General features: G+C 42.1%; 1 protein-coding gene across 4 annotated transcripts in view; it reads right to left on the bottom strand.

The window, feature by feature from the left end:
• FSTL4 (follistatin like 4) overlaps window positions 1–21729 on the bottom strand; it is a 775101-nt gene that overhangs the window by 186151 nt on the left and 567221 nt on the right. For all 4 annotated transcript variants that reach the window (XM_073355595.1, XM_073355597.1, XM_078853995.1 and 1 more), the window contains one exon: window positions 15860–15980. In XM_073355595.1, the coding sequence (XP_073211696.1) occupies window positions 15860–15980 (121 nt within the window). The remainder of the gene's footprint in view (window positions 1–15859; window positions 15981–21729) is intronic.

The raw sequence follows: 21729 nt of genomic DNA, 5'->3' as shown, positions 1-21729 counted from the left end.
ATTGTGGTTGTATTTTCCCTTTTTTAGTATTAATGCATTTCTTTCTGCTGGTACTGCTGGGGATGAGACAGGAACAGCAGACATAATACAGAGTGTCATGCCTGAAGAAGTAGGAGATAGCAAGTCTGTTGAGCCGTGTAAATGGAGAGACTTTGCCTAACAGATTTGAAATGACTGACATTCCATAGTACCCTGAATTTCTTCCTGTTGTGGAAATGGTTAAGAAGCTTCTCTGTGGTAAGGAAACAGCCTCTTTTAGAAAGATTGCTGTGAGATATGAGATTTAAATTACTCATGAAAGTTCAAGATTTCCAATGTTTGCAGGATGAGGAGAAGTGCAGTGGACCAAGGCAGCTGAGGCCATGGGCATGTCCATCTGCTACTGAGATACAACCATTTCTAAGCAGAAGAAACTCATACTTCTCTCAGACATTTGCAGCCCTGTTTTTAAAGCAGCATACTGGAGTTTATAAACTCCTTAATTTGTTAAAATGGCAATTGTGAATGTTCCTCCTGAGCCTTCATTTGAAAATGTTCATTAGCAGGAGGCTGGCGTACAGAATTAGTTAATTGAGAAGAAGTGAAGTATCTCTATGAGGAAACAAGTTGTAACTGCAGGCGTGAGTGAAACCCCTCCTCCAAAGCACGGCTCAAGCCTCCTTCATGATGCTTGCAAATTAGAGTGTCTTCTTGCCCTTCCTCACATGGGTTGGGTCCTATGTTCTTCATTTTTTCAGCACTTGGTGCCTCAACCCAAAGTGTCTCCTCTCTGTGTCTGACACACTGTGTCCTTTGGAAAATAACTACTACTCTGTTCACAAGGAATATAAACCAGTACACAAACAACACAATACGTGAATACAAGTTCCAAAACATGAAATGCCACACTTGGAATGAACAATATAACACAGGGGACTTTACTGGGGACATGAAACAAAGGGTCTAGGGAGGGAACAGGTTATGGTAACTAAAATAATGAAAAACAACAATGTAACAAATCCCCACCTCCCTGCATTCACCACTTCACAAAGCCTCCCCCAGCTTCCTCCCTAGCACCTTTCCAGGCAAATGTTATGCTGAAGATAATACCTGTGACGAGTGTTGGCCAGCTCAAATAAAAAAGGTGTCTTCACCCCTGAGTGGGGCAGGGCCCTCTCCTGGCTCCTTGGTCTGGACTCATGTGGAGGTCTTGCAGTATTTAATTTGAAGTGAAAGTGCCAGGGCTCAAACAAGCAGTTGCTGGGGTTCAAGCATTTCTTTTATTTTCATAACAGATACTGCAAGACTAAAGGGGCTGAGGCTCTAAACAGCCAAGCCTAGAGGTGCTGGTGCTCAGCTCTGGTACAAATTAAGTACTGAGGTCTTGGCTGGTTCTAGGTAGCCAGCACCAGGTTGTTTCGCTGCCCAGACTCCTGGTATCTGCAAAGCTGGCGCTTCCTGATCACATACTAAATCCCACCATCGTTAAAGTCCCCCCTGTGTGGGGAGCGGGAGTAGATTAGAGACTACCAAGGCTGTGCTGTTCCTCTCCTCTCTCAGCTCCAAATCCAAACAGTCCAAAAGAGAAACTCAAACTAATCCCTTTGTCTCCGAGACAGCCTGCCTCCTCCCACTGAGGGACTGAGCAATCCTGGCTCCTCCTAGACCCAGCAAACTGTTGATACAAATCACTTGCTTGCCACTGGCTTTTTTTTAAGAGTTTCCAGTCTATTCCATCCCTGGCGCTGGCAGGGAAATGCTTTCTGGAGCCTTTGGAGTCATAATTGCTGTAGTCCAGAGGGTGGTACCCCTAGAGGCTCAGTTCAGTGTTCCAGGAGCTGGCAAGCATCAAAGGGTGTTACATAAGCAACTTACCTTTCTCTCTTTCCTCTGAAAATAATTTGGGGATTTGGAATGTTATCTGTGACATGTACAGTAGGTTTGTTGTGTAAATTGAGTAATCTAGAATCAGCGCTCAAAGTGTGAGCATCATGGCATGAAATGGCATTTAGGGTATGCAACATAAGCCTGTGTTTGAGCCTAGGCTCAAATCTAACGCCTTGCATCTACACTGAAACTGCACTAGCCCAGGGCTTAGACCCAGAGTTGCAGGGCTCAGACCTAGAGTCCCAGGACCCTGCAGGGCTGGAGGGTCTGAGCTTGAGTTAAGCTAGGACTCTGTGTCTGCGCCCCATAGCTTTGCAATGTAGATGCAGCCCTGCTTGATTTGGGTCCCAGGTGTCAGCCAGAAATATCCCATACTTCCATGGGACAACTTCCTTAGCCTTCAATATCCCAACAATCAGCAATCCACTTTATTGAAAATGGAAGCCACACCCCTGCTTTGCAAACTGATCACTGATCTAGAAGCACACTGTCCGAGAGCCTAGCAATGGAGAGCTACTTCCTGGTAACAAGCAGAGAGGGCAGTAAAATTTTCCCACAGTGCTCCATAGTCTAGGGCTAGAATAGCCACATTTCCGGGAGGTGGTGGGGTGGGGGCAAAGGGGTATGCTAGAGATTCTGGGATATAGTTATTTTGATTTGGGTCTGCAAACTGCAGTGTGGACACTAGGGCCCTGGGTTTGAGCATAGGTTAGAAAAGTCTTAACATAGGGATAAAATACAATGTAGACGCTCAAGTCCAGGGTTCCCTGACATGGAATAATGGGCATACATTGAAGTGTATACATACCCACAGGCACCTCTACATTTTGCTTTATCGACCTATTGATGGCAGGGAGGTGAAACAGCAGCTTCCATTGTTAACTGATTCTAGTCTAATCCTGACAATGTGCTCACTGATTTATTTTACCTAACTCTAGCTGCTCTGTCAGGAATCCCACTGGAAAATGCCTGTACTGGTAGGAAAAATGGAGCTCAAGACTTCCTAGCACCTGATGTGCAAATACTTACACATGTGTACCTTTACACATATGAGTAGTCCCACTGAAGTACAGTGGGCCTATTCAAATGACTCAAGTTATATACATGCATAAATGCGGACAGGGTTAGGCATTCAAGAGTCCATATTATATAAACCTGTAAGAGAGACGGTACCAGAGTACTCAGAGTCTGAGGAAATGACATACTTAAAATACTCTGGGGATGCAAGGGGCACAAGACTTGGCATATCTGAATGGTCCCTGTAGTACAGCATCCTGTCTGACACTGGTCTATTATAAGATGTTTCAATAGAAGGTGAAACAACCCATCATACAAATGAGTAAATGTACAATGCTCTGATATGGGCAGAAATCTCTTCCTTACAGTTCATTACCAGCATGGGGATTCCAAGTGAGACATTAGCACTCAGATATCAATTCCATGGTCTTAATAGTTATGAAGCTATCTGTCACCAGTTCTAAGATGGAGCAGGGCCAGTGCCCCTGTGCCACATCAGTTGACCCAGATTAGGCTTTAAAAGAGGGCAGCTGGGCGTGGGGAAGGAGGAGCAGCCCAGTGTGAGAGACCTGATGAGTCAGAAAGCAGGGCTGCCAAAGTCTCCTGGGAGGGGAGGCAGTGAGATCCTGAGATGTAAAGAGTGAACGGAGGAACTGTTTGTTTGTTTGTGTAAGTTTGGGCAATAAAACAACCAAAGAGATTGTGGGTGTGGCAGTGAAGTTCTCAGCAAACCGGGGAGGAGTCCTACCTTGTGACACTATCATAATAGGGAATAATAAAGTTTAGCAGGCTAGAAGTAGGATATAGAGCCATTTTCCTCTAGACCAGTGAACTGTATCTTGATGGCTGGAATGACCCACCTTTGTTATCATTTGACAGCTCTTGAAACAAATGCAAACTGATCTCAGCCTAGTTTTTAGTGCACAAGCCCGCACATAAAAACAAAAATAAAAAAATCTCTTCCCATCTTAACTGGCCTCTCTGCTCTTCCTCTCAGCTGAGGTTTAACAGACTGAGTGAGCAGGATGACTGGACCATTCTCTCATTCCTAGAGGTAAGGAGTAAAGCACATTGGCACTGCAGTATGAGGACGCTTGAATCACAACTGCACATGCTGGACTTTTGCAGGGATTAAATAAAGGACTTCAGTTACCTGTGTTCTAGAAGATTAATGGCTCAAGTAAGATTTACTGACATACCTTTGTTTCAGAAGAAAGGAAGATTAGAAAGCTTATAAAGCAGGAATATTATGCTCAATTAATTGTTTGTTATCACATGAGGAGAAATGGTTAAATAAGATATACCACCCAAGTCCCTTAATTTTCTTTTCCTCCCTTTCTCTTTCCTTGAAGAAAATTATACCGGCCAATTCATCCCCTGCCTAATATTTAACAAGGGAAATGTGATCGATGATTGCTAGGAGCTGTTGGTCTTATCCCTGGACCTAAAGGGGTGAAATTAACCCACCATTCTTCTCTCACCTCTTAAAAGCCTTGGAAGCAAGATGTTTATAGATAGCTGAGGAGAAAAGGAGAAATTTTCTATTCCCTAAAGGCTGCTTTTAAATAACTCTTACAGAGAGAAAATCTACCAGCTCATTACTTCTATATCCTGAGCATCTTCTGGAGAGAATTGTATTAGCACTTAGTTGCAGGGCCCAGGGTGAACTGGGCAAAATCTCAGGGTGCTGTTTTAAATGGGGCACCTTTGGAGCAGGGGTGACCCTCCCCCTGCTGCTCTGCTGGTGTCTGCAGCCGCACGGCTCCTGCCCCCGCCTTGGAGCTAGCCCTGGCCAACTGCTGCCAAAGCTTCCCGTTTTCTATGGGGGGGGGGGAGGAAGAGTAGGGGCACTGAAGTCAGGCTGTCTCCTGCCCCCCCTCACCCATGTGCCCCATCTCCACAGAGCGGGGGACAGGACTCACCAAGAGTGGGATGGAGCTGCTGTGTCTAAAGGTGCTGTGTCTTCAGACTGGTGAGTGCCACTCACTTAAAGGGGCAGCGCGCAGTCTCTCACAAGCTCCCCCAGCTCACACACTGTGTCTCTTTCACACTCACCCCTTATATTGTTGTTGTTACTTGCTGGTACTTCCTGCAAAGCACATATATTCTCTGTAATTTTATTTTTAGTTTTTTGACTGGTCTATGCATTTCATAATTTTATTTCTCTCCTATGCTTAAATTTAATTCTTTGAGTAGTGAGTTCTAAAATGCCTAACCTGTCCTGGCTGGAGTAATTATCATTATTACTTTTATGATCATATTGTGGTTTGTCATTCATTATTTAAAGTGGTACAATCAAATAATAGTATCCTTATAGAACTTTAGCTTGTACTAACCTTAGCAGTGCCAGTTTAAAAAACATTAGCTAAACACGTAACTTTAGACACTGGGCAAATGAAGGTTGCTTATTTTCAAATTGTATTTTTAGTTATATCTGTAAAATAACTTGCATGAAAATCAATGCAGTTCCAACTATGATACTAATAGCAATGATGGAGTCAAACGTTAGTGAGTCACATACATGATTGTGATCAGAAAACATAAATGCCAAAATAATTAGAAAAATAAATTCCCTTACTTAATAAAAGAGAAAATAAAACTTAATCACATATGTTAAAATTATGTTTTTAGTGAAAAACAATTGACTAAAATAGATTAGATAATGGCAGTAACACAGTGTGTGTCTGTTAGAGAAAGTAAGCAGATTTTATTTATCTCTACTAAAGATAGTGTACAAAGTATCAAATGTGTGTTTCTAATATCTGTTAAAGCTCCAGAATTGATACCTCAAGGCTTGGGATTGGGAATATATTGCTGTATTATCTCCTGATTGTTCTAAATTTACATATAAACTTTTAACATGGCTTTAATGGAGTTTGTACATATTTTGTTTTTTCTTTAGAGCGCTCCTGTCAGCAAATTCCTAAGTTATTATTTGCAAAAACCCTAGAGTTTTCAGGTGCCTAAATAGTCCCTGGAATCATGGTTAAAGTTTCCTCCCACCTCCCAAAATCTGAAATGGTGCCCCGTGTGAGCCAGGAGTTGCCAGAGGGCTGCAGGAGGGCCGTTAGCTCTGGCAAAAGGCACAAAATTGAACACCCTAGCCCCGCTCCTTCCAACGCCCCACCCCCTTCCTTGCCTATTCCTCAAAGCCCCACCCCCACTCACTACATTCCCCCTCCCTCCATGGCTCACTCTCCCCCACCCTTACTCACTTTCACTAGGCTAGGGCAGGGGCTTGGGGTGTAGGAGGGGATGAGGGCTCTGGGGTGGAGCCAGAGATGAGGGGTTCAGGGCATGGGAGGGGGCTCTGGGCTGAGGGATTCGGAAGGTGGGAGAGGGCTGTGGGTTGAGGAAGGGGGTTGGGGTGTGAGAGGAGGTGCGGGCTCTGGGCTGGGCGTGTAGGCTCTGGGATGAGGGGTTTGGGCTGCAGGAGGGGGCTCTGGGTTTGGGGGGGCTCAGGGCTGGGGCAGGAGATTGGGGCACAGGCTTACCTCTGGCGGCTCCTGGTCGCCAGTGCAGTGGGGGTGCGAAGGCAGGCTTCCTGCCTGTCCTGGCACCACAGACCGCACTGCATCTCGGAAGTGGCCAGCAGCAGGTCCAGCTCCTAGGCAGAGGCAGCTCTGCGCGCTGCTCTTGCTCGCAGGCACTTCCCCCCAGCTCCCATTGGCAGTTCCCAGCCAATAGGAGTGCAGAGCTGGTGCTCGGGGTGGGGGCAGCACACGAAGCCCCGTGGAACCCCTGCCAAAAGCCAGACCTGCTGGCCGCTTCTGGGGCACAGCGCGGTGTCAGAACCGGTAGGAACTAGCCTGCTTTAGCCGGGTAGCACCACTGACCAGACTTTTAATGGCCCAGTCGGCGGTGCTGACAGCAGCCACCAGGGTCCCTTTTCACCTGGGTGTTCCAGTCGGAAACTGCACACCTGGTCAGCCTACCCGCCAGTATCAGGCCACCCTGCCAGTGCCTTCTTTGTGCCAGGGCTGAGCTCTGGCATCTTTCAATACAAATTAAACACTGGAGGAGGCAGTAGGGCCCAGAGGTGATGGGGGGTGAGGGGGAACCCAGGGAGCCTGGAGTGATGGGGTGGGGGCACCAAAATACCAGTTCGCCCAGGGTGCCATTTTCACTAAGGCCGGACCTGGCAGAGCCTGAAAAGCAAAGTCCGAAAGGCAGCCTTTGGCCATTGGTTTATTCATTTGTTGAAGCCCTGTTTATGTGCTAGAACACAAACCGTATTACTTGCAACAGCATTTCATATAATTTGCTTAATGCACTAGAATCAATAGGTAACCAATGTTAACACATCGCAGGAAGAAGTGATGTTACTTGTTTACTGTATTAAAAGAAAAGGGAAAACAACGTTCAGAGCCAAATCCATCTCCTGTCAACAGGGAACACTCTGGGGCAAATTCAGTGCTTCGGGCTACGGTGCTGCACCTGATCACTCTGAATTTGGCACACTGGGTCAGAGGGAGCAACTGAGGGGATTTCTATCTTGGGGAGACAGAATGCCTCTGAGCGGGCAGACGAAGTGCACCTGCTCCTGCACCCATTTGTGAGTGCAGCTTCCCCCCGCCCAGCTGACTGGTGCTTGGGAGATCAGAACCATGGCATTGCCTCCTCTATACTCCGGGAAGAGAGCAGCCCTTCTGCTCTCCAAAATACAGGGATGTCAGTTCTGCCCAGGGCCAGATTTACACCTTACGTGCCCCTAGATACAGCATCTTCGGCGTCCCCCGCCCCAGCTGATCTTTGTGTTTTCCATAAAAAATTAAATGAAAATAAATATAAACACAGCCTCCCTGGGAAGGCATGAGACCCTCTGCCATGCACAGCACTCCCAGCCTAAGCCAGGACGTGGCCCACCTGTCGCCAGTGAGGCACAATGAGGAGGCTCTTTTCCACAGCGAGTGGTCCCCGGGTGTCTTCCGTCCCTCCTGCAGCCCAGCGCTCTGGCTCTGCCCATGCCCCTCCCTCTCTCTCCCTGGCACGGGGAGGATGCAGTGGGGCGGCGGAGATTGGGAAGGGGCTGGGACACCCCCAGGACCTTCAGCAGCTGCCCTGCCCGGCTGTGGCTCACAGCTCCCTCAGGTGGATTGACTCGGAGGCTCACCCTGCTCCAGCCCCACACGCTGGGTGGCCACCAATCCACATCAGGAGCCAGTAGAATCAGATGCTTTATTGAAACTCTGAAAGTATATTTTTAGGATTGTAGAACTAGTTCAAGTTCTCAATCCTTTGTATCTTGTAATTTAAAGCTTTTTATCTCACTGGTGAGTTCATATAAATATATATACATACACACACACACTCTCTCTCTCTCACACACACACACAGTATATTAAAACAAGGATCTATTTTGATGTTTGTGGATGAAGTTTTCACTCTCACCCTCTTTGCTCTTTTTGGCACAATAATTTTATTATTGTTATTTCCCTACCCCACTCTACTCCATTTCACCCTGTTTCACCATGGGAGTTTTCCTTTTTACCCCTTCCCTCTCCAGGTTCATTTCTCTCTAGAAATCGTTTGGAAGTTTTAATGCCAAGAGATGAAAACTGCTTCATACTTGTGCCATGCTTCAAATAGCCATGAAGAAGGTGGCTGTTCTTAATGCTTGTCAGTATTCAGGAGTGTATCTAAGGTCTTTTGTAACAAATAATTCAGGTTTGTGTGGCAAACTGAATGACAGCTAAAAGATGCAAGTATGCAGTGTTGTTGTAGCCGTGATGGTCTCAGGATATTAGAGAGACTGGGTGGGCGCGGTAATATCTTTTAGTGTATCAGATTTGTGACCTTAGCTTACTAGGTAGATGAAAAATTCTCTCTCTAAGCATCAAATTTCCATTAATGTTGCATGGATATCAGTCCGTTGATTACAGGATCTGAATATGGCTTAAAATAGGAGGTGCTGTGACTATTTGTCAGTTTGCATGAATATAACAAAAATACAGCTGATGTATGATACACATAATAGGATTTCAGCATAGCTTCAGAAATGTGGCAGTACACACCGCAGGAGACATTTCTTTCTACATGTTGCGCATCACTTTCCCTTTGAAGCTGTGGACACTGGGAATCAAGAGGACACATGTTTAAAAATGACACATTACAGACACTACAGCAGAGGTTCCCAAGCTTTTTTTTTGCTGTGCCTCCCCTTCTCTATGGGAACCATGTAACAGCCCCCTCCCCCCAGGAACTCCTGCCCGTCTGGGGCAGAGAGTGACTCATCAAGGGGAGCTGGTGGCTCAAGCCCAGGGTGGCAGTAAGATCCGGCTTGCTCTATCTCTGGAGGAGCCCAGAACTGTGCAAAGTGGACTGGGCTCCTCCTTGCCTTCCCTTCCCCTTGTGTAGAGCTTGGTGCTCTGGAGGGGTTTAAAATCCATAGGGCTGTGGCTGGCCGGGTGCCCAGCGCAGGGCAGCAGCAAGGAGTGTACAGGGAGTCCCTAGCACTCACGGCAAGGGAGAGCAACACAACAGGCTGCTGCTGCTGCTGTGCCCCTTCTCCTCCAACAGCTGTGGACTCCCTGCTAGCTCTCCCCACTGCTGCCCCGCCTGGCCACCTGGCCAGCTGCAGCCCCACATCTCCCTGATAGTCTCACTGTGTCCCCGAGTTTGAAAACCAATGCGTACAGCAAAACCTGCTCTTGGGGCCAAATCCCAGTTTCATCATAAAGCCTGAGAAGCCATACAGTTTGCTGAGGTGTTCTGGGAGAGAAATCCTCCTCTGCAGGCCAGAGAGGAGCTGCTACCACAGCTTTATTGCTCCTGTCACCCTGGAGGAATGGCCATTACAGCCATGGAACTAGTTCTGCAGTAACTCAGGTTCTCTTCCCTCTCCACCTTCATAGTCCCCCTGCACTGCTCCCTGTTATTCAACCCTATCCGCCAGGTAGAACAGCAGCACAAGTTCCAGTACACCCCCTAATAATTATTAAATGAGATAAAAGGCACAGAAGAAAGAAAACATACGAAAAAACGGTGGCAAAGAAATAAAATAAAGAAGGTATTCTCTTCAGTACTTAATACACCAAAACCCAAGATGGTCCACTTGGGCAAACATTCCTTCTGTCCAAAATGCTTTGGTACACGTGTTGCCATTTTATCCTTCTAAGTAGTATATAAAACTGTACACCTCCCATATATTTATTATCTCTAAGACCCCTTAGTGGAAAAGCAGGTTTCTTAAAACAGCCTCTGCCTCCCCCCTCCCCGGCCCCATTTTTATGTATAGTATCCAAAAATGCTTTTACAGGATAGATTAACCATTTCTCACATTTGTCCTCTCAAAATCCTTAGCAAAACAGATAATTTCAGCAAAAATTTTAGAAAACTCAAACATTTTAGGGTCTGAATTTTAGAAAGAGCCTCCACTTCTGCAGAAAGAAAATTGTGCCAGCAAATAATTGTGCCTATAATTTTGCACTCACGGCTAATGCAAATTATAACAGACCTCTAACTACTTGAATACGCAGGTACAAATGTGTAGTTAGGGTTAGATCTGGATCCTATCATATGGGCCCACAAGTAACTGTGTTTACATTTAATTTTACTGATGCAATTTTGCATCCATAAGTAATTGAAAATACTATTATTTGCATGTGCAAAATTTCTTCAATGAACTCTGCTGGTATGAATCAAATAATTATTTGGGATATAGCGTTCAGCCAGTTTTATGCATCAGTGAGTCACCCATACACATATATAAATATTTAGATATTCCAATCTTGCAAGAGTGTATGAAGACATTTGACTACGTCACCTTTGAAACACTTATTTTACTCAACACTGGAAATTCTTACATCTAAAAACAGAGATAACAAATCAATGTCCCCGAAGAGCATTTTTAAATTACCAAAGCACTGTATTTTAATGAGTTTTCTTTGCAATTTGTACACAATAGATTTCCAATACCAACTTGTAATTAGTTCGTTTTCTCCAATCATTATGTATTAAGTCCACTAACATTTTCCAGCTGGTATCTTTTGAAATGAAAGGTATTTGGAAAAATTACTATGCTTTTGCAGTTGACATATAAATACATTGGCACTAGTGTGCAGTTGATATTGTAGAGTAAGAGAAAACAGTCAAACTGATACAGAGCATCAAAATTGGTTCTTACATCAAAGTCTCTGGTTTTGACTGCAAATTTTGTCCAAAAATTTTTGACCCCACAAATCTTAAAATAGTTAAAATAAATAAAATTTACCAACTCTAAAAACTTCTTGGTGATTCTGTATAACAGTTACTTCATGAGACTCCCTGTTCATCCACAGACAAATCATGTTGTCACAATGTATAAGATTTGTATTGATCTAATTTGCGTGTACAAGCTCAGAATGTGAAAGCATTCCCAAATTTCGCCCAAGGAAACTTGTTCATTCCATTGGCAAACACACCCTCCCTTGTGCATTTTTAATTCACATTAGGGATGCGTGAAGAATTAGAGTTTTAGAACTGAATTAGAACCAGAAAGGACGGGGGGAAAAATTCAAAACTGATTTTCAAAACAAAGCATGGGAATGAGAGTCAGAATGAGAAACATTTTTACATTTATAGACAAGAGGGTTCCTATTTGTTCCCCCCTTTTTTCCTGCCCTACTGCCACTAGTTTATACTTTAAAATAGTCTGATCTTGTCTGCAATTTGTTCTTCGTTCATTCTCCTGCAATGATTGTTCCTCCCAAACTACAGCTGTGCATTTAATGTGGATGTACTTAGAGATATATGTATCTCTCTCTATAAAGTGTTTATATGTAAAATGTTTTGAAATATGATAAGAATGATCAATGCATTGACTGAACAGCAAGTATTTCACTTTTTTCTTTTGAAAAGTATTCATTCAAATCCTTTTTTCCTAGATAGAGCATCAAGTATCTCAAAATCTCACTATTCATGTACTAGAAAAACTATTATATAGCAGGCTTTCCCAGGGCTCCACTTTGACAATGCCCAATGACAAGCATAGGGCACAGAAGGCAACCTTTGAGAGCCATAAGTGCTTTGAGATTTGGAAATTATCTTGTGTCATAATTTCTGACCTGATCTCGTGACATATTCATACTGTATCGAGCAACTTCAATCAAAAGCTCTCTAAACCCAGTGTGACCTACCAGCAATAGTGGAACTGTTTTAGGATAGTCAAAGCAATCTCTAAAGGGCTGTTTTTTGCTTTCCTATAATCTAATTAAATGCAAAGCCAAGCTGTCAAAAATGAATGTCAGTTTGAAAAACCCTAATGAGCTAATGATTTCTATCTCACTGTTAATAACCTCTTATTAACTAAAGCAATATTGACAAGACAAAGCAATTTTGACTGAATACATGTTTTCCTTGTCTTTGTCATATTTGTATTACTAATTGACCTGTCCACACTGATGTTATAATATAGAGCTAGAGTTTTCCCAGACAGTTTTGCATCTGCCAACCTTCTACTCTCTCATTTGGGAATGACAAAGGTAAGGCCAGCAATGACATACCTAATTTTAATTACCTCCAGTCTGACACAGTTCCTGAAGAACTACCCAAAAATCACTCATCTGGGCATGTTCAACATCCTACTCAGCTGAGTAACATGCTTGCCAAATTACTAGATTGTTTCCATGCTTATTAATTAGATGTTTTCTCTGCTCTAGTTCTTACAACAGCTAGGCCTATTACTACTTGTTATTCATTTGTTGAGTTTTATGAAAGAAAGATAGAAAGTAAGAAGCAGACAAACACATAAAACAGCCAACCTAGCACCTAACCAGCGTTCTTCACATTTCCTGGGATGTGGACATCTTGAAATAATCAAGTTACAGCTGGGATTTTTTTCACTATGTCTCTTGAGCCTGGATGTCTGATAAGGTTCAATAATCAGAGATTGGAAGACACCCACAATTTGCTCTTCTTGCAAGACCCACCAGGAAAATATTTATACTGCTTGACATGTTATTTATGTATGATCAGGAAGAATTTAAATATTAAGCATTTTTCTGCCTTGCTAACAGCTATTTAGAGCAATTTACATGAATGCAAACAAACTCAGAGGGATTGTACTCAGAGGATTAATTAAAAGGACAACGTATCTTTCAGAAAAGCAGAATAGAATGATTCATTTAGAGACAAAGTGAGATATCCATTATTTTGCCCATAATCCAAAAGTGAGAGTTAACTCAACACTTGTATGTAAATAGTTTATTTAAAACATCTGTTAAATTAGTACCTATTAGATACTAGTAGCTTGAAACCAGAACCATTCCACTTTTCAGGAAAGATAAGTTATGCAATTACTCTGGTGCATTCATTTACAACTGATCAGCATATCATAATGTTAAAAATGCTTTCTGGACAGCAGAGTGGGGAGGAAGGGAGAGAGAGAAAGCTACCAAGCAAGCATGAGAGAGGCAGACCGACAATTTTGTAGCTCTTACAGAAATGCCATGGGAGTTTTTAAAATGAACTATGATTTTAAAAGCAACAAAAGAGTGACACAGTGGAGAGTTCAATTCTTCAAACCATCAAGGTCATCTTTGTACCTCCCTTGGATTAGAGCATTCTACAGGTATATGGTGCATTGGGACAAATTTAACGGAACAATTTTGGGGAAGGGTAAATTTGATTCAGACTTTATGATGTCATTGAATTCTGATAATTAGATTTCACAGTCCGTTGAACAGCCATCTTTGCAAGCCTATTGCCATCATTCAAAAGTGATTGACTTAATTCATATGGATCTGAGCAAGAGAGATGCCAATGCACTGGGTCACACCTATGAAAAAGATGGGAGGACGTTGTACCTTTAAAAGCAGCACTTTGGCTTGGATTACTGACATTCTGGCTCATAATGAAGTGATTAACACAAAGTTCAGACACGCAAAGATTACAAAACCAAACTATGCACCTAAGACAACTATGTGAAGAGCAAACATTTTTGAAATGCATTCTACAAGATCATATTAATAAAATACATTTCCCAGGAAAAGTTGTACTTTGACCAGGATTTTCTTTTTACTTACAAAAGCTGCAAAGTTTCTACAGATACATAAACCATCCCACTTTCTAATTCAGGATGCTGACAAACCATTAACTTATCCTAATAAAAGCAGGTTATTTGGGGAAATCCAAAATGGAGAATAAAGTCATAAAATGGGCTAATTTTGTTGTTTGGATGGAGAATATTTTTTTCCACAGTAAGTTCTTTTGAAATATCTTAAAGAAAACCAAGAAGTAATACTACAGACATTTTTGAATACTTATCAATTACTGACTGTTTTTTAGGTAGTATCTCACACCTGTCTGATTTTCATTACCTATTTAAAATTCACTGAACTACAAATCCATTTAAAGCAATATTAGAATTTAGCTTAGGGTTCCTGTGACTTTGAAAACCCATTGATCCAGATATGCTCCCAAGTAACTGCATGTCAAGTCTTTATAGCTGGGTTAATTCACTTTATAGTCTTCTTAATGTACAAGGTTTTATGTTTTATTGCATATCTATTATTTGCAGCATGAGTTGATGAATTAAATGCATATGTGGTTTAAAACAGGTCCAAGGTGCCAGCTGGGACTAATTTTAGAGCACTTTAAAAATTATTATCCCAAACCTTTTTTAATTTAAAACTTGAAATGAACATAACAGAAGCCACTCACTTTAGAAAAGATGAGTATCTGTGGAAGCAGCAATTCTAAGGTGATTCCATTTGCCTTATTACTCTAGATGGACAAATAATACTGAACATTAGCATGCTATTTCAGGAGATGTCAAGTGACTCAGAGCCCACTTCTGCTGCCCTTACTTATGATGAGCATAGAATTTAATTCTATGAGTAGTCATTGGGACCACTCATGGAGCAAGGTACTATGTTTAATGTGAGTAAGGGGGGGGAGGTAGTATTGAGCTTTTACTTTGCAGTTCTGTAGTTTGTAAAGAGGAATAAGAGGCAGAAGCACCCACTGAAATCATTTTTATCTTACAAATGTTAAACTGACAAGGTCAGAATCCTGTTGGAAATGCCCCTAGTTCCACTGATTTCAGGAGCACTACCTACATGCTTCAAGTTATGCATATACAGACATATCTTGCTGAAATAAGGGCCATAATATCTACCCTTCAGAGGGAGGGTGTGAAACTTCATTAATGTTTGTAAAGCCTTTAACATACTCAGATAAACAAGCTTTGTCTAAGCACAAAAAGTGTTATTATTTTTGGTAGAAATCAGAAGGGTGAGCTTTGAAGTACCAATACATGATTCATAATGGATACTGTTAATTACTCAAAGAAGAATCCATAAAACTTACCAACCCAGGCAAATAATTGATAACTCAAGAGCTTAAAGTTGCGCACTGCTTAAGTACACCTTGCTGAATCAGAGCCAGTATACATGTTGCGAATGGTTAAACAGGTACAGAGATTTGTCCCAAGATCACACGGCAATTCATTAGCAAAGGTGGAAATAAAAGGTATTGAATTCAGGCAGAAGATGCAGGGGAAAAGCCTTACTTTTCTCACCCCTAAAATAACAGCTATTCTCACTCTGTGGTTAGCCAGGTTTCCTGAAAAAAGTTATTGAGAAAATTCAGTGGCAAATCCTACAAGCACTGTTCCTTCTGGCTTCCTAAAGACTACATACATGTTCTACTTACATTTCCAGTAATCCAGCAATATCTTTTAAATGCCATTAACAAGAAGCACAATGAAAGCCAACAAAATAGTCCATTGCCTGTATCTCTTTATCAAATCCATAAAATTCAGTTATTTCCTGGTAAGCACACCTTACCTTAAGGAAACAATCCCCCGCCAATGCTGACACCGCCCCCCCCCTCCCCCCGCATACACATATGATGGAAAGTTCAAAATGAAAACAGCTATTTCATACACACATTTCTGGAGACAGAACATTGTCCTAAAGGATATTCATATAACACCTGGACTGTAAGCCACATTTTGTCATTGCAAAGGAGAGGGGGGAAGAGCATCATGACTTACGGAATGCAGTATAGAGTTCTTGCAGGGTTAAGTAACCATCATTGTTGTAATCATCAAATCGGAGAAGATCTTCCAGAGTGCAATCCAAGAAATCATCCTCTACAGCTTCTTTCTCCATTAGCTGCGGGAACAGAAAGTTATACTAATGCTGAGTTGCGACACATTGTAATTTTGAAAGAAAATTTACCATTTCAACAAATAAAAATGATATGCCCCAAAAACTGAGAATGGTGTAAATTTAATATTAAGGGATCCTAACAGATGTAGTGCACATCACAACTAGCAAGGGGTTTAAATTTGACAAGTATTAAAAACCATTATCTTGAAATCAATGCAGGTATTTTTATTTTCCTGTTTTTCATCTTTACAGTCCTATCTGAAATTTTTTGCAGCCATCTATTGTAATTTATGAGGCAACTGGTTGTGAATTGACTGTTGAGGGGTCTAGGATGTCAGCCATTCCTTATCAGCATGGGTGTAGAACAGGGCTTATCATAACTGTGACTTTTTTTCTTAGCAGTATAATTCTTGCACCCAGATATTCCAGCTGGTGAAGTGAATTAATTTGTTACTGAAGACTCCATGAAATGTAAGATACAAGGGTAATATTTTAGGATAATACCTGTCCTCTGATGAACTTGTTTCGAACAGTTGCACCTGGCACAGATGACATTGTTTCTTTGCTATTTACAGTATATTAGCGTAGGGGGCTAAAGCACAGGCCACTTCTAGTTTATTGCTGCATGAATAGAAATAGGGGCTAATTTTATTTAAAGTGTTCAATTCACTTATGAGGCTTAAGTCTCATTTTCAAAAGCATCTAAGTCACTTATAGTCACTGAGGGGGAGATTTTCAAACTCAGTGGCAGTCGGGCACTTAACTGCCATTTGTTCCTTTGACAATCTCCCCTTATGTCACTAAGGGGAACATTTCCAAAAGTAATTTCTGCATGTCGGACCCTAAGTCCAGTTGACTCTCCTGTGTGCCTAAGGGTATGTCTGCACAGGGATAAAAGCCCTGTGGCAGGGCCATGGCTGACCCAGGTCAGGTGCATGGGGTTCAGGCTGCAGGGATAAAAGATGCTGTGTAGACATTTGGGCTTGGGCTGGAGCTTGAGCTCTGGGACCATCCACCCTCTCAGGGGCCCAGGCTCCCGCCCTAAAGTCTACACAGTGATTTTTCAGCGCTGCAACCTGAAGCCTGTGAGGTGTTTTTTTATCCCCGTATAGACGTACCCACTGCTCCTACATGATTCAGGCACTTTTGAAAATTTTACCAAAGATCCCTTCCCCAAAGAAACTTATGAACTCAACTGCCAATACTGCACCCCTTGAAATCAATGGGGACAGAATCAGGCTACAGGAAACAAACATTTGCAACCTGGGGGACTCAGAGGAGAAGGAGAACTTAGACCCCAACACTGCACCTTTACCTCTGTACGGATGCATTAAACTCATTGTGGCTCTGCACAGTTGCTGGAGTCCTCTGCAGGGCATCTGCTTGCAGGATCAGGTCCCTTAGAAAGATTTTTGTTTGTTAATAAATTTGGTTAGTATTTGGGGGACTGGTTTCAGAGTAGCAGCCATGTTAGTCTGTATTCGCAAAAAGAAAAGGAGGACTTGTGGCATCTTAGAGACTAACCAATTTAATTGAGCATAAGCTTTCGTGAGCTACAGCTCACTTCATCGGTGAAGCGAGCTGTAGCTCACGAAAGATTATGCTCAATAAATTTGTTAGTCTCTAAGGTGCCACAAGTCCTCCTTTTCTATTTGGGGGACTAGCTGAAGAAATGAAGCCCACAAACGCTAACTCATGTCAATGTAATATCACCATCTCAGTATATTAATAAAAAGGAATTAAATGTCATAAATGGAATGTATATGCTTTATATCACTTGAGTAAATTCATATTTTAGTTGTTATTCCTTTGGCTTTTTCTGATAGTTATTACCGACTCACTGAACTCTTTTACCCTCAGTTGTTTCAGGAACATTCTCTCTTGTGACATGTGTGGACCTCTAAACTTGGAAGAAAGAAATAAAAAAGGCATGTCCTCCAACCCTTCGTTATAAAGTAATCTAGCCTTGCAGCAATTTACAATATGTCTATATGATGTGAAAGCATCAACTGCTCACAATATGTGGATCAAGCAACGCCAGTGAATGCTGCATTTTCTCTTGAACTCAAAGTACAGTTATTGGTCTTTCTTTTCAATATTTCCCAACCATGAAAAATCAAATTTAAGGTGTAGACATTTGCTTAAGATTAATAGAGGTTATGGGCCTGCTGCAGGAAGAAGAATCCTAAACACAATGGGAAGAAATTACCATATTTGCTTTATAATAAGATTCAACATAGGATATTTGTGCAGCATGCGGTGTGTTAACATGAAAATGAAATCTTTTGCCAGTAAAAGTTGTGCTACAGTGCATTAGGAGATTGGAGAACCTATCTTATGAGAGGAGACTTAAAGAGCTTGGCTTATTTAGCCTAACAAAATGAAGGATGAGGGGAGATATGATTGCTCTCTATACATACATCAGAAAGATAAAAGGTTGGGAAGGGAGAAGAGTTATGTAAATTATGGGACAATGTTGGCACACAAAAAAATGGATATAAACAGGCCATCAATAGGCAGATCTGTGGCTGCTAGTAGCAAATATCCCCAGTGGCTGGTGATGGGACGCTAGATGGGAAGGGCTGTCAGTCACTACAGAGAATTCTCTCTCAGGTGTCTGGCTGGCAGGTCTCACCCTCATGGTCAGAGTGTAACTGATCACCATATTTGAGGTCAGGAAGGAATATTCACCCTAGTCAGATTAGCAGAGCCTTGGGGCTTTTTTGCCTTCCTCTGCAGCATGGGAGACAGGTCACTTGTTGGTTTGAACTAGAGTAAATTGTGTGTAACTGGAAGTCTTTAAACCAACGGTGGGGAAACTTTTTTGTATCAGGGGCCATTGACCCAACAAAATATATATATATATATATACATCAGTGGCGGGCCACACATGTTCAACTCACCTGCCTGTGGGGGAACGAAGGCTCGGGGCTTCCCGCCCATAGTGGGGTGAGCCCGCATTCACAGCTCCAGCCCCGCAGGCACCGGCTTGCCCTGCTGTGGGGGGCAGCCCTGAGTAGTCCATCCCACCCCTACCTCCCCTGCCCGCTACCCGGGCAGGTGAGTTGAATGTGTGTGGCCCACAGGATGGATGAAAATGAACCTGCCCATGAGCTGTAGGTTCCCCACCTCTCCTTTAAATCATGATTTGAGGACTTCAATAACTCAGACAGAGATTATGGGCCCATTACTGGAATAGGTGGGGGAGGTTTTGTGGTCTGCAACATGCAGGAGGTCAGACTAGATGATCATGATGGTCTCTTCTAGCTTTAAAGTCTATGAAACTATTCCGAGGGCTGGCGCTCTCTCTGGTTTTGACAGGAAATGGCATGCTGAGGAACCTTCCCAACAAAAGTTTAGTTGAGAGTGATACATTTCCACCAAAAATTCAGTTTCCACAAATCAGCATTTTCCAAAAATACGCCCCCCCCAAAAATGTTTTATTTATACTAGTTGAAAGTGCCCTTTATGTACTACTCAAACTCTATTTAACGAAGTGCCATCTTTAGGTGACTTGAAATGATCTCTCCACAGCGCTTCATGTGATGAGAACAGAGCTGGACATCTTTTCTCTAATGAAATAATATCTCCTTGCAAGTATATCCAAAATATTCAACATGGAAAACTTAAAGGTAAAAATAATCCTAGACATAAAATAGATTATGTAGCCCTCTTAGATATGGACAAAATTATATTACTTGTCTTTATGACTAGCATAGACACCAGCCAAAAGCATATGTACTATACACTTATTTCTCAACATATGTTTTACCTCTGACAGTTGTTTCTTTAGAATATATATAAACCCTTTACACATTCCATTCTATATATATGGTCAGAGCTTTAGCAAACACTTAATTCAAAGATTCGTAATTAAAATTAAGTATAATGTAAACGACAGGATCTTTCAATTTATAAGAGAGTATAAAGAAAACTGCTGAAATGTAGAATATTCAGGGTAGAAAAATCTTTAAGAATCTTTCTTTTATTTACAATTTTAGTCTTGGCCTTATTGTATTAAAGGCAATTTGAAGTAATAATGCTAAAAAAATGACCCTTCACCTAGCAAGTAAAAATGTTCAATAAAAGTGAGATCAACCATAACTTCAGAGCTCAATCTTCTAAAGATAGAAATTTCCCTGTCTTCTTTTATATTGAAAATGTATTAACTTTTCATATGACTGACAAGTTTTTACTAGCTCCTTTGATTTCATGTCAGAAGAAAAAAAATAACCCGTGTTAGCTGCAATGTATTCAGTAGATTTATGAAAATGACTTTAAAATACATTGGAGTTTTAAATGGAAATAACATTCCAGTTACCACAGTTGTTAATAGCTTTGTATATCCACAACTCTGAAGTTTTTGTGATATTTCACCGTAATGAGCTCAGAAGGAAACTTCAGTAGCGTCATTCCATTGACTATGGCTGGAGTCGGATTAGGCCCTAAAAGGAGAAAATGTGACCATACTTCTTCATTTTTTATTTCCAAGGATCTTCTCTCACTGAACAAGAATTGTTTGATTTGAATTTAATAAACAAACTGGCAAAGTTATTCTCCCTCCTCTTAAGGCTGGTTTCTGTCTAGCCCTTACATGAGTGCATGGTGGGAGTGGGATGGAATAAGGAGCCATCCCCCTTGCGGAGTTTATATAAGAGACTTGCAGAAGTACAATGCACAGGTAATGCTCCTCATGGATGGATGATGCTCCAAAGCAGGAGGGGATGAGAAGAGAGTCGATGAGGCGGTGGGAGTGGATGACCAGTGGAGTTGGCTGGAGGCTCTAGGAGTTGTATGCTGCACTCCTCCAAGAGGCTGCATTCCTTCCACACTGCAGGGCTCTGGGACGCATTCTGCCTCCACTGCTCCTCCTGGGACAGTGCTGCTGCACATTGCCCCCGGAGAAGGGCTATGCCTAAATGCTACAATGTAGCCTTTAATCCTGACAATCAACTTAACAAACGAGCCTGGTTTTTACAGCAGTGCCTCTACCTTGCCGCTCTACCATAGCAGGTGAGATTGTGATTCCCTGCAGCCTATTTTCCCTTTTAAATAAATGAAAGGAAACAAGAAGTACCAACTTCTGTGCTGGCCACCGACAATGCGATCACAGTATCTCCCACAGCACCACATTTATTTTATTTACCGCTTCTGCTTTGCAGCAAAGCGCCCGTCTTTGGAGTTTCGGATTTAAAACTCTTACAAATTAAAAGACCCAGCTCAGATCAAACACCAACCTACGTAGCAAAGCAGGCAAATTAGTTGAGTTCACAAAGTAGGGAAATTTAAATAGATCCCTCCCTACGAAATCCCTGGGAAAGAAACTGGCCACGTAGCATACCCTGCAAGTCAGCGATGGCATGAGAGTTAAAAATAACTTTAAAAGCATTGTTGCAATGCCAGGAGTCCATTTCAGCACCAGACTTCCACTACCAGCGCTCTAGATCTTTTCTCTCTTGCTTCATCTGTTGCCAGTCATTTGTAAACAATAGGGAGGGGTGAAGAGGACACTTGGTAAGAGAATGCCTAGGTACCACTGTAACTGATACACAAGGACCAAAGATTACCATAAGGCCTGGTCTATATTGAAAAAGGTTTATTGGCATAATTCCGTCAGTTAGGGGTATGATTTTTTAACAGACATAGTTATGCTGGTAAAATCCCTAGTGTATATGCAGTGCAGTTATAGTACAGATTATTTCATGTCACTGAAAAAGAATAAACTATTCTGGTATATAAGTATAAGGTTATA

This window comes from Lepidochelys kempii, chromosome 8, assembly GCF_965140285.1.
Source record: "Lepidochelys kempii isolate rLepKem1 chromosome 8, rLepKem1.hap1, whole genome shotgun sequence".
NCBI classification, from domain to species: Eukaryota; Metazoa; Chordata; order Testudines; family Cheloniidae; genus Lepidochelys; species Lepidochelys kempii.
Note: the sequence above shows the minus strand (reverse complement) of the source record. Positions and strands in the feature narration are given on the sequence as shown.